General features: G+C 38.9%; 1 protein-coding gene across 8 annotated transcripts in view; it reads left to right on the forward strand.

Annotated features, from left to right (window-relative positions):
* Nucleotides 1–13,970, forward strand: part of KIAA1549 (KIAA1549 ortholog) — a 143,295-nt gene that overhangs the window by 71,816 nt on the left and 57,509 nt on the right. For 6 of the 8 annotated variants that reach the window (XM_066997810.1, XM_066997829.1, XM_066997827.1 and 3 more), the window contains 4 exons: nucleotides 4,476–4,541; nucleotides 5,073–5,250; nucleotides 6,798–6,928; nucleotides 8,475–8,658. In XM_066997810.1, coding sequence (XP_066853911.1) covers nucleotides 4,476–4,541; nucleotides 5,073–5,250; nucleotides 6,798–6,928; nucleotides 8,475–8,658 — 559 coding nt within the window. The remainder of the gene's footprint in view (nucleotides 1–4,475; nucleotides 4,542–5,072; nucleotides 5,251–6,797; nucleotides 6,929–8,474; nucleotides 8,659–13,970) is intronic. The other 2 variants (XM_066997812.1, XM_066997825.1) reach the window with 1 other exon arrangement.

The following is a 13,970-nucleotide window of genomic DNA, read 5'->3' on the forward strand; positions in this document are numbered from 1 at the left end:
AGAGGAAAATGATCATAGAGGTGTTTTGGGGTTACATTTGTTGTGTAATCAGGTAATCCAATATTGGGGATAAAATGGAATGTTTCAATGGAATTGTGTGTGTAGGTTGCAGGTTCAGCTACACTTGCAGTATGTCATTTCTGTGTTCATTTGGTTGTGATAGCCCAGCACCAAGGCAGTACCTCATTTCTTGTGTGGTTCCAGCGTAATTTTCTTACTTTTTCTTTGAGTCTCTGATTTCACTTTCACGATAAAGTTAACTCATGTGCCGCCTTGAATGTTGAAAGTAAGCTGAATATCTTCATGCACAGAAGCCCTTGATGGTGGTGTCTTTTCCTGCTTGCTGATCTGTATGGGAAAATGGTCTTTTGACAGCTCCTGCCACAACCACTGCACTCAGTAATTAAACAGCTCTTGTCTGTTGTTTGAGAACATGCCTGTCTCCTACTCAGTCAAGATAAACGTGTGACAAATTTCTGCCAAGCTTCAGCCACAGTGAGCTGCCCCTATAGATTATGTTTAGTTTTGTTTCTTTTAGCAATACCTGCCCATAAGCTTTTAAGGATTTTTGCAAATTAAATATTTTTATTCTGGATGGTGAATTTATACCTTTGGATTGTGCAAACTGACATAATCAAGTAGAAGTCAAAAGCTCATGATGATGAAGCTACAGTGATTTTCAGTGACCTTATATGCCTTGGTAATATGGAAGTGCTTACTGTCACAATAGTAATGCCAGTAATACAAAACATATTGCTAAATATCTGAAGGCTGAGTAGAGCAAACATTTGATATCTTTCTTCTTTATATTTTTACCCTTTAGTCTTTCATTTCATGCCCACTATGGTCTTGCAGAGCTCTCAGTAGTGTGTTTTGGCTCTAAGGCTGCTTTCTGGCAACTGCTTTTATACATAATGCAGTTAGTCCAGCTTCACTCTTTGCAAATTCTATTTTATCAAAAGGAGAAAACATCTCCATGGAGTCACTTATGCTTATTTTATGCTAGAATGCTGCTATCGTATGAGTTCTCTTTGTGATGCCTTGGATATAGGTATTTTTGCACTAAAAATAATGTCTTCAACTCTTAACAGTAAAATACTAACCAAAAGGCTATTTTAAATAAGGAGCTGTCTATGTCAGCAAGTTTAATGGTGACATAATGCAAAATTTTACACAGAATTGTCTTATATTACTGAACTAAATTAATCAAGCAGACCTGACTCTGGTTAGTCAAGAGTACCCAGGAACTGAGTGTACGTTTGCAAGTTATGGTGAAGCAGTGCACTTACTTAAGCTGCTCTTTTACTATGGCTTTTATGACAGCTCCCAGATGTTGTTCCCTTGTTGTGATGTAATGCACAGTAAATCAGGAGCCAGTCTTGTTAAATTTAACTTGGTAGTAACGTGTGCTTTAAAAATAAAATCCATGGCAACGATGGATATAACTGCTACTCACTTTAAATATAATCCAAGTTTAATACTGAAAGGAGAATTACTTTTTACCCCAACTTTTTCAGTTGAAACTTTGGGCTCTGGTTCTTTATTATTTCTAACATTCTGAGCTGATGAAGTAGGAAAAAAGTGAGGCAGGCTTGAATCCTGTCTAATGAAAAAACTTTTTCACAATTTTCTTCTTAGCAAAGTGAGAATAACTGAAAATTTTAAAATTCTCTCTTTCGAGTTGGTTTCAATGCATTGCATCTGCAGAAGAATAAAACCCTATTGTTTGCCTGTTCTTTGAACCAGAGCATTTTTTGTCAACTTTCTCTAATGTAAATCTTAGGACAGTTGGGTAAGATTTGTTAGACAATCTTCAGTTGACTTTAGCTTTGTTGCACTAGGGCAAGAGGAAAAAAAAGTATTGGCAGTGACTTGCTGTAAGGACCCTGTTGCCATTAAGTTCATACAAACAGAAAAAAAGCTTTTTGTCAGCCTCATTTTTGTTAGGGATTTTTATCATGCAGTGTAATGTATGCCACAGTCACTTTGTTGCTGCATTTAATCCGGGGTTTTGGACCTGTCCTTAACCTATAGGTTTCTGTAATCCAAAATCTGTAAACCTCTGTCTTAAAAGTAAGGAAACAAGTTCACTGTCTGGCAGTTAAATACTTTTTTCAAAGATGCCACCTTGTGGATTTGCACTGGCTTCTGTAACGTTCATTGCTACTCACTGCTGCTGAAATTGTGGCTGTTACCATTTAGATGTGTGAAAATGGTGGGAGAATTGTTGCCTTAGGATCCTAATGTGTGTAGGGGCAGAATCTGTTTCATTTTTAAGACCTGCGAGCCTTTGTAGCCCATCTTCGTGAAGTTAAATGCTCCCTGCAGACTCATTACAGAATGCTTAATAAGGTGGTGGTGAGGAAATCCTTTTTTTATGTCTTCTGCCAGATGTTTGCACAGCGTAATACAGTGGTATGTAGGCATGGATTAGATAGTACCAAAGGTGCATCTAATCGAATAGTTTAGCTGACAATAATCTATAGCAAATGCCTAGGGAAAGTCATAAGAGATAGAGTAAGCAAGCAGTGATGTTTTCCCCAAATGCTTGTCTAGCCTCTAATAAACTGGGACTTAAAAACTTGCCATACGAGATGCATGTCTTGTCAGATTGGGTTTGAATGAGAGAGGCTGTATCCTGGAAACAGCAGGGTTGGATTAACTGATTTAGGAGAAGAAATGGCTGAACTTGAGAAGGTGCAATGGCTTGTACTGAAGCTTTCTGCTTTTGCTGGTGGCTCAGTTGTGCATGTTGAGTTTCAAGTGCTTCTCCAGATTCATGGCTCAAAGTATTAAGGTAAGAAATCTGTGCTTGTCTAATGTAAGAAATTGTACTTGCTTACTTGAATAGGTAGTGCTCTGAAACTGGGGTGCTTCAGCTAGCCAGTTTGGTAGCATCTCACTGTCCTGGCAGTAGAAGTGAAACCTCCAAGAGAGGGTTGGCTGGCTGGCTGGGTTTGGGAACCGTTAGAGCTGTGCCAAGAGGAGCTGTTCTCATTTGTGAAGCAAGAGTTGAGCTGTGCTTATCTATCGTAGATAACTTTCCAAACTTCTCTGTGAATTACCTTGTAAACAGCATCATGCTAACATGGCTGTATTACTTCTGGTGTCTGAATTAAGTTGTGGAGATGTAGCTTAAGACAAAGCTGCAGTATCTCAAGCAGAAATAGCTATTGCTTTCACCTACAGTAGTTCTAATCTACCTGCTTGAAAATTACACTTAAAAACTATTTTATGTTTCCATTCTTGTGGCATTACTTTCACCCAAAAAGGAGCACAAAAGGGAGGCACGAGTGTTAGCTGTTAAGATGAAGAAGTCGATGCAAAATTTCAGAGGAGTCTCTGGGTAGGTTGCTCATATTGCATCTGTGGTGCACTGGAACAGGTCAGAGGTGTAGGGAGCTGAGCTGGTTATCAGAGGCTTGCTTTCTTGTCTGAAATACCTAACTATAGTCCGCGACAATAATACTGCAGAGAGGCTGTTCTAGGCCTCTCTTCTTCAGTGTATATGGTTTTAGAAATCACCAGAAAATTGTCAGTAAGATCTTTAATTCTATCTCTTCTTTTTCTTGCTTTTAAGCAGTGTCTTGTGCAAGTAATGGTAACTTTTCATATGTCTTACCCATTATAACTGCTGTTTTTCATTTGACAAACTGAAGCTGCAGAGATCATTTCATCCTGAGATAAAAGGATAAAATTTCAGATAAGAAAAGCTCAAAAGAGCTGTGCATATTACTCATATCAAACAAATTTGAATTCTCTGGGTCTAAATCCATTTATAAAAGCAGGATGCTGCATATATTTGTGGCCTAAGAGGAAGGAAGAAATAATGAGCAAGACAACTTTTTGTTGTTGTTTTTTCTTCTGCTACTTAGGTAGTTTCTTTTGGTGAAGATCTCTTTGAAATACATGGTGTTTCTGGAGGACAGGAAAGGGCTGCTTACTGTCTCATCTAAACACCAATTATCGTTATGGTGCACTATTGCAGAAATACCAGTAAGGAGCATGTGGATGACACTTTAAGTAGCACTGTGCTTTTCCATAAGGCTCATCTTGAAGTTGAGCATATCTGAAAAATCCCTTCACTAGTGAAAAGCCTGCAAGATGCCAGCATCTATTCATTTAAGAGGTGCACATTTATCAGAACATTTGCATCTCTGGTTTAGATTATTTATTTGTGATGCCATCGTGTTGGATATCTCAAAATACTGTAGTGTGACTGCCTTGCGCAAATTAAACAAACCATGAAGTAAAACAAATAGGAAAAAAATAATGCTGGGGAAATCAGAGTCCTTGATATTGAGATAGTTTCTCTTAGGGAGAGAAGGCATCGCAATGTGTTTAAATAAATAAAAGCCTTCAGCTTGTTTTTACTTAGGTGACAGAATAATAATGTATAAAAGCATCTGCCTGTAAACATTTGCCTAGGTTCATATTTAACTTTCAATTTCATTTCTTTTACATGATGACTAAAGCTCCTTGGGGTTTTTGAGAAGTCTCAATGTCAGGAGATGAATTGGAGGAGGAAAACTGTAACTGAGGTAACTGCATTGAAGAAAGCAAATGGGGAGAAGCATTCTCCAGAATACTTGTGTGTGAGAATTATATCCATAAAACACAGCTTATGCGTATTTTGTTTCTCACACATCACATGTGAATGTTGCAGGATGCATTTGCTCTGCAGCACAGGCCTGAAGTGCAGAAGCTCTGCAAATGGTTCAGTAAGTAGGTAGCAATTTGTATGGGAACTTTTACGTGCTGCTGGGAATGCAGACGAGGTGGAGTGCTACTGTGCTGTGATGTGGTATATGGAGAAGTACTGAGGTAGGTGTGTTGCACTGGAGACTTTCCAGTAGGTGCTCTTAGCACAGGGGAAGTGCCTTTCTGATGCACTGGAGCAGAGGCTGCGAGGCACAGCGCTGTCAGAGTGTGTGTGTTTCTATCTCTGTAAAATAAAGATTGCATTTTCTTACATGTTGAGGTCTAAGCTTTGAAATGCCCAGGACTCTATAGATCTAAAGTGTTGATGCAAAATTTCACGTTGAAGATTTTTTCTTTTTTTTTTTTTGTAGGTTTATAAAATTTCCCCGAAATATGCTTTCTTGGTGACATCAGGTCCTTTTGTTTACACGGCGATAGCTGTCATAAATGTGCTTGTGAACAGCAGTCTTCTTTGTGGTGAGAGCCCCCTGATCCTCTCGCTGCATCCTTCTTTCACCATGCCTGATAACAGATTCCAGGTTCAGACAGGTGAGTTCTTCCTGACGCAAAGAGGAGGAGATGTAGCTTCATACTGATTCACACTTCTTCACTTGCGGAGAGTTTTGTGATAAGGACGTGAGATCAAATAAAAACCCTGTGTTCCACTGCTGTGAGCATTCACTCTTGGCTGTTAATGAAGTACTTGCTGTAGATAATTTGTAGACAATTAATCCTGTAATTTCATGATTTTTTTCAGGGAAGTTTTCTTAGCGAATTGCAAAATACATATGCTCTTTTCCTTGCTTCATATTTCAGTTGATGGTTCACTACTGAAACAAGTGAAAGGAGTTCACATTCTTTGTATTGCTTTAAGTGTTAAGAGTATTCTCATGTTGCAAAGCGAGTCTATTTTCAGTGGCCCCTTGCCTGTCAATAGCCTGATCTCCACTTCTCTTGTAGCATTTTACAAAGATGAGAAGACCAAAGCTTGTGGGAAACACTTGTAGAATCACAGTGCGGCTACTTTGTAATGCTTGACTCACGTTTTGGATTATGTTTACCTTAAATTACGCTTTTTATAATTTTCAGTGTAGGAGAATCAGTGAGCAAAAGGATTGCTCATATAGCATTCAGCTTTCCATGACTGCTGTATGGCAGCAGTCCATGACTGCTAATATTCTAAAGTAACATATTAACCATGTAATGGTGTTTGACTGGGTAATGAGACGGTAACAGGAATTAAGTATATGGGCAGTAGAGTACGTGGATGTCAAACATAGCTGCTTTTATTCAGGTGTTTCATGTGTTGTTTCTTCTGTGTTAATATCTGAATTGTGAAACATCAGTTCTCTTGTGTGTGTGACATCTTTTTCCACTGCTTAGCATGGTTAAACAGACGATAACTGCATTTTCTTGTCTTGATCTTTGTATAATATTACTATTGGGATCTGTGACCTAATGATAGCATTTCTTTGGGTAAGAATATATCAGGAAATGTGCAGATAGCTATGTGCATAGCTAGAGGTCTGTATGCCTGCACACTCTTTCTTTCCTGTGCTCATTCTTTCTTTCCTGTGAAAGATTTTAAGGTGTATCTATATAGATTTAAAAGATTGGCTGCTAATTGGTTATTTTGAAAGTGTTAGACTGATACTGATGTGTACAAATGGATCCCGTATGTGGTCTTTTAGATAAGCTAAATATTAAATTTCACTCTACAAAGAATATTTTCCTTGAGATTTTCATTGAACTGTTGGGGTAACTAAGGATTTCAGTGTGGCTGATTCAGTGCTCCAGTCCTTTAGCAAGCTTGTATGCAGCAAAGGTCTTTCAGTATATAGGAGGAAACAGTGGGTATTCTGTCAGTAGTATCGTTTGGTAATCTTATTACTGCTGCAACAGATACTAGTAAGTAGAGAATTTACTGCACCTGTGCAAAATGTATTTCTACTGTGTTTCTACCCAGGTTTTCATTGAATATGTCCTGAATTCCATGAAAAATTGCTAGCCCTATGGAGTGAGGATTCTCTTGCTCATGTTGTTCTCTCTCATGGAAGTACTTGTCTGTAGGAATAATGTGTACCCTTTGCCTTCAGTGCTTCAGTTTGTGCCTCGAAATGTGGATATTGGGTTCTGCGACTTCAGCCAGCGCATTGAAAAGGGGCTGACAATGGCATTCATGGAGGTGAGCAAACAACACCAGGAGTTCTACAACTTCACTGTGCAGGTAAGAAGAAAAATGCTTTGTATCTTTGCCTTTTTCTCCTCACTTCCAGTTGTCCTGTTTAACACAGCTGGTAAAATGAGTTAGGTGTCCCCAGACTACTACTTGCTATCTAGATCATGTAGAACAGTGAGGCTTTGTCATAAAGTCATTTTTTTCCCCTGCAAAATAATTTGAACCTCTCGTTTCAAGGTTATTGAAAAGAAGATCCAAGAAGATCATGATGCATATCAAGAAGCATTAGTGAATATAATAGGAATATAAACAGGCTTATACTTTCACATAAAGGCTGCCCCAACCCTGATCAAACTCATTCTCATTGGATTTTATTATTACAGGATAGGGTGTGGTCAGTATGTTTTTGTTGGAAGACACCTTTCAGGTCTTGTTGCCACTCAGGGGATCCTATTAGGAAATACCGAAAGACACACACTGACTGTCATTATATGAGCAAACATGCTAGTTGCTTCTGAGTTCTATAAATGCTTATATGTATATGATGCCACTGTCTGTGGCAGCTGCTACTGGAACTTCATGTGTGAAATGTATTGAGTATGCGCTGGGTACTGAATCGTGGCAGAGCTTAAAACTCCCTGGGAAGTCAATAGAATCATAGAATCTTTAAGGCTGGAAAAGACTTCCAAGATCATCTAGTCCAACCATTCCCATATGAACAATATCACCCATTAAACCATGTCCGTAAGCCCCCACTAGCCTTTCCTTAAACACACCCAGGGACAGGGACTCTACTACCTCTGTGGGTAGCCTTCAACTTATGAGACTAACTCCCTCTTCTCTCTGAATTCTTAATTTTTTCTAGCTTTGTTGTAATACTAAAATTAGTATTAAAAAAAAAAAAGTGCTATTTAATGGGCACCATAAATGCCTGTCAGTGCTACCATAAAATGGTCATAACAGTAAATATGATATAAACTTCAGAGTACATGAAGTACTATGTAGTAAAGTGCATAGATATGTACTCAAAACTGTACAGCTGAGTGAAGCAATATAGATAGAATATGGATAGAATGAAGACAGAATATGCAAAACAACTTCTTGGTGTATCGACTTAGCAAACTTTCTTTTTAAATAGTTTATTACTGCTTGGAAGAGGTTTGTCGGTATATACATAGTTGCTCTGTACATAGGTGGCAGAGTGAGACTTCTAACAGTTGTAGGATCTGGGTATGCATGATGCAGTACGTTTCGACCAAGAGCCATTTTCATACTATGTCTTTGTCATGGTGTTTTCCTGTCTGTTCCATACAGTTTGGTATTCATCTGGCATTTTTTCCATCATTTTCTGAATGATAGCTTTCAGATCATTGTGGATTATGAATGACCTCAAAGGATAATCCTTAGAAAGAGAATGCATGCATAACTTTGCCTCTTCGAGACTCAGTATGCCGAAGCAATCTGGAATCGATGTTCCTCTGCTTTGATATAAAATACTTTCCCCTCACATTAGGAAAAAAAAAATCTGTCAAGAAACAAATAGATATGCCAGTGATTTGATTTTGCTGACAGTGTTCCAATCTTGTCTTTTCAGATACTGAATATAACTCTGAGTAGGCCCGGGGCTGCATTTCGTCAGGGCCCCGTGAGCATCATTTTTGCCATCCGAGATAGATATGGTTTTCTAAATGGGTCCGAAGTCAGTGAGCAGTTAAGAAACCTGTCCGTGGTGGAATTCAGCTTCTATCTGGGTTTTCCTGTGCAGCAAATTGCTGAACGTGAGTACTTGTTGCCAAAACTGCAAAATACCTTTTTTTTTTTTTTAGTAATTTTTCCCCTACTATGTAAAATTAATTTTGTTCATAAGTGATAATGCATCTTTAAGTACCTGACTTGTATCATAAATTCTGCTGAGCAAGTCTGTACCTCTCTGCTCACGTAGTGTGTGTCAGTGTTACAGCAACTTGTTGCTTTTGTCATCATTCTTCTGCACTGGACCGGTTGGGCTGAACCTGGCATCATTTTCCCTGGTCTTAGTCCAGATACTTTAGAACAAACAAACAACAAAAAGATAGTCACTTTGATCAATACTTCTGTGCAGTATGTCTTTATTATGTCTACGATGCCTTTGCTGCTCGTCATCAGTGTTTACTACCTTGGGCTCTGTGCTGTGCTCAACTGTGACTGACTTCTAGAAGGCATGGGATAGTGTCAGCATAAGTTTATATTTGCCCATGTAGTCAGTAGCAATGCTTTTTTAAGTAATCATTTATCTTTTAAGGTATTTTAAGTATCTTACTCACGTTCTGTGTACTACTTGCATTGCAAGTCACTTTTTCCAGTCCATGGTCATTCTAAACTTAGATTAATGGGAACTGCCTGCAAAGCAGTTTCCTTGATGTTCATTCTTGACAGCTTATGTTTGGTTAGATTTTGCAGGTGACCTCAGTCTCATAAATATGCCAAGTATCTCAGTTCAACAATAATCCTTGTACACTAGTGGATTGTTTATTACAACAGTGACTCATGAATGTAAGTCAGATCATGAGAGAACAGTACTGCCTTTCCTGGTGGAACCCATTCATGTTAATCTAGTCCATTAATTCCCAGTTTCTCCTATCTCATTGTACTTTCCAATGCAGATTTTTAATCATCTGAGTTACTTTTTGTGGGCTATATAGGTGCATAGCACCTGACACAGTGATTCCATCTATCCAGTCAAATTTCTGATGGAAAATCAGGCCTAGTGGTAGGTGGTGTTCATTGTGCAGCTGTACAGCAGTATGTCAGTGAAGACAGAGCAAAGAGAATGATTGTCACCAAAAGTTGTGCTGTGCAGCACCTTTAAATCTATATACAGTGACTGCACAAGATAATTTCCCAGTGACTAGAAGTAGTATTCATTTTTTTAATCTTTTGTTTTAATTTTGATGGATTTTGATCCCTCTGTTCTCATAACCAATTAAAAATGTAGCAGGTGTTGTATTAACCTTCTCATTTCCTTTTAATAATTCTGTTCTCACTTGGTCTCACATAGACTGTACCTGTGTAGTGGTAGCAGTATTTAAATGAGCCAGGACCTAAAGCCTTGAGAATTCTTGTTCATAGCATTTCCTTGTCCCTTGTGAGGCCACAGAAGTTCTCAGGTTGTGGGCTGTGATCTTTGTCTCTCACTGAATTCAAAATAAATGTTCTACTTGCCATGATTGCTTGAAAGACGTTTCTCTTCACTATGCATGGATTTTTTTTCACCTTTGCCCTTGAGTTTATTACTTTTAGTCTCTTGGGTATTATTTTTAGCGTCTTGACATTTTTTTCCCTGTGAAGTACACACATCTGATCCTACAATTTTTACTTATGTCCACATATTCTGGAGAGATATTTGTAGTGTAGTGAATTTGCAGGTTGCCCCTTGCTGAGAATCCCATCTTCCAGATTGTGTGGTGGTGGTGCAGTGCAATTAGATGATAACAGAATTTCTACCAAGGTCAATATATCCTGAAAGACAAGACTGGCCATAGGGGAAAAACATTGCTATTAAACATGCATGTGTGCTGCTCTTTTCCCCCCTCCACCCCTAATGGTATTTAGGAAAGGTAAAGCTAATTTATGCAGTGCTCAGACCAGGAACTCCTCCCATGTTATTTGCATGCTTGTAGTGCCTAGCCAGTGGGACTGATTCCTGGCTAATGCCAGTGGAGCTCTGTGATAGCATGTCACTAGAGCAACTCTTATTTAATTATAGATTTAGCCCACTGCAGGACAGCTCATTAGGATTTGCACTTCTCTGGTTTGGTCTCAGTAGTGCCTCAGTGTGTTTGGTTTCAGTGTTGTGGAACGCCAGACGTGGTGCCATTTGATAAGTCAGCAAAGTGAGAATGCAGCTTCTCAGCTTGTTCAGAGCTATGGGTCTGTCTGTCAGCAAGCAATAATGGACATAGTTCATACACTTCTGCAAGCAAGGCATCCGCACTCAGTTACTTTTAGCTGTTTCCACTTTTTTTTTCCACTGTTACTGTGGCTGTGTTTCGAGCCAAATCATTTTAGATCTTCAGAGCCAGAAATCACGTCCAGAGGCTCAGCAGTGTTGGGCAGATCTCTTCTGAGACATCTTATTCAGCAGTCTGCTTGAGGATGACCAACAGCCAGATTCTCAGAGCTACTTTGGCAGTGAGGTGCCTAAATGGTTTGATTTTCTATGCTCTGTTCTCATGTTTTCCTTTAGTCTGCAGAGCAGTTGTAGCAGGCAAGGTGTTGTGAAGATCGTCCTTTGACAGATAGCTACTTTGCTCTGTGCAAATTATTTGCAACCCTCTGCTTTTCAACATGATTTGGGGGGCAGTTTTGGAAGGTATATTTATATGTAAATGTGAAATATTCCTTACCATATGGTTCTATGGTGTTTGTGCATTGGCTGCCAGGCCTGGTAGCAGTTATATGCCTGGTGGTGACCCCCTCCTTAGGGCTCTGTATATCATCTGACAAGTTTTATAGCCTGCACCTGAAGAAAAAGAACTGATCTGTAGGTGAGCTGAGCTGTCAGGGGGTTCGCACTGATTCATACTAAGGACAAGCTGCTTGTGTAATATCACTGTGACTCAGCATCGTTAAGTGAAGTGAGATCTTGCTTTTGCTATCCCAAATATGAGCTTTGTTTGAAGGAATGTATTTGCTCCCTGCTTCCTGTTCACTTCATATAGCCTTTTGCACACAGTTCTTCCGTTGGGTTTTTCACATAATTGATATATACTGCTTATACTTTAAAGTGTGTGGGTTGTCCCTGTGCAATACATGATTAACAGCAGGAATTCTTAGTCTTTATTTTTTCTTGTTGCACTCATCAAAGTAAGTTTCTACAGTACAAGTCGTCTGTTTGACAGAATGGACTGTTCTGTGCAGGAATAGGGCTGTTGGAGTGGCCAGGCCTGGAAACATCCAGACTTGTTTTTTTGCCCCACAGACTTCTAGGTGACTTCAGCAACATGCTATGTTCAAATGTCCAGTTTACATCTTTCGGCCTGCTAATTTTGCGTTGTCCACCTTACATCTCACATTTCAGATTGCAAACTCATTTGGTTACATGGTTGTGAACTACATGTCAGCAGAAAGAAAACCATGTTTAGTCACAGTTCCTAGGTGCTAGTGCTTTTTTTTTAAACAACAAAACAAAACAAACAAACAAACAAAAACGTAGAAAGGAATATGTTTAGTATGCCTTTATGGCTGTAAGATTTCTCTGAGGACACGCAAAGGCTAACACTGGACTACATGAGGAATATTGGCCTTTGTGAGCCTACCCCAAATATATTGCTTTTTTTATTAGGGCTCTAAATAGAGATAGTTGCCTTGGGACTGTTTTTCAGTGCCATAACTAGCACTTTGATGGGTGGCATCTATTTCAGATACCTTGGAGATGTTGCAAGGCCAATAGGATAAGATGAAATAATATGATGCAGTCCAAGGACTGCAGATTTTTTCGTAGTTTTTCTCAGAGTGGATTTTGGATCAGATTTTTAACAAATAGTGTTTTAATACATACTACACCCCAGTGTTTCCATGGAATCTTAATTTTTGGGTGATGTCTTCTCATACTAAATATAAATACTTCATTCCTTCCATGCTTTCTCCTACTGTTCCTCCATTTATCATAAATAAGAACAGTCAATGTGGTACCAGTTCTAGCATGCATAGTTCCATGTCTTCATGTAAGATCAGACATATCCTTACCAGAATACCTGTCGAAGGCCATGTTAGTGGAGTCATGTGCTTCAGATTGCTGTCGAGAGACTTCTAGGTGGCTAGGTGACCCTTTGCTTTTTCAGTCAGCATCAAATCAACACTGTTGCATGGTGTGGTACTTCAGGACTGCGTGACAGAATCTTCTCGTGGGGATAGTGTATACTTCATTAATGCATCAATAGTCATTAGCAGACCAGCTGCAATCTAACTAGCAATTGCATTTTGTCTGTGCTGGTTTTAAACAGTAGTTCCAGGAGGACTAGGAATATTACAACTATGATCATGCTGCATTGCTGAGACTCCAGCTAAGCTCAGGACCAGGCCACACGTCTTAGTGAGACACTGGAGTGGCCTGTGGCATATAAGGGCTGGAACCTGTACTTTATAGCTTTGGAGCATTGTCTGAGTTGCAGAAGTGTCCTTCATTTCATGCATTCTTTGTCAGGTTTTAGAACGCAGCCTTAGCTGCCAGTGATCGTGGCACATCCTCCTTTTCAATTTCAAGATTTTCTGCTCGTCAGTTTATTTTTAAATTTCATTAATTCCGTGAAAAGTTTAAGTGAATAGTCATCCAGTAATTTGCATGAATTAAATCATTTTCAAGTACTAATTAGCAAAAGCGTGAAGAGCGCATTAAGTATTGAGGCAAAGCATGATTTTGGTTTAAAAGAAGAAAAAATCTGCAACTGTTAGCAGTTCAAAGTTTTGTGGCAATTGGAAGGTTTTTGATTTTCTTCTCTTTCCATGCTTTGGAAAACACAGATCCAGTTTTGTTTATGCTTTTCTGTTCAAGTTGTATTTCTAAATTGAAGTGAACAATTGCATGACCGGAGCAAATAGAACTCCAATCTATAACCTACGCTCAGAAGAATCATGTAGCAGTATACCAAAAATAAATGTGTTAAATTAAATGGACTGCGGGGTGCTATTTGTGTGTCTGAGTTTTGGAAATTTGATGCACCCTGGTCAGCGTATGGAGTACTGATGTTCATGTTCAGAATAAAGAACCATATTCTTATACCATTCTGAACAGTAAGTCACAATGTACCTCCCAGGTGGTTCTCTTAAAGCTAGTGGTATTATTATTGTTGGAATAAAGGTGCAAATAACCACATTTTCACTTTTTTTCCACAAGACTATCCATAAATCTGTGGAAATAAAAGATAGTGTAAGTAGTAATTCCTCTGCTTTTATGTTAGCAAAAAATTGGTAAGCTTTTTAAGGGGCAAAGAATTGGGTTTTAGGTATGCTGACAGAAGTCAGCTGCTCTACAAATCATGTCACAATTAAATTAGAAAACATGATTTTCTACATGTCTAAAACATGCAGTAGTGGCAAACTGTCTCTGGAA

Source organism: Anser cygnoides, chromosome 1, assembly GCF_040182565.1.
Source record: "Anser cygnoides isolate HZ-2024a breed goose chromosome 1, Taihu_goose_T2T_genome, whole genome shotgun sequence".
NCBI classification, from domain to species: Eukaryota; Metazoa; Chordata; class Aves; order Anseriformes; family Anatidae; genus Anser; species Anser cygnoides.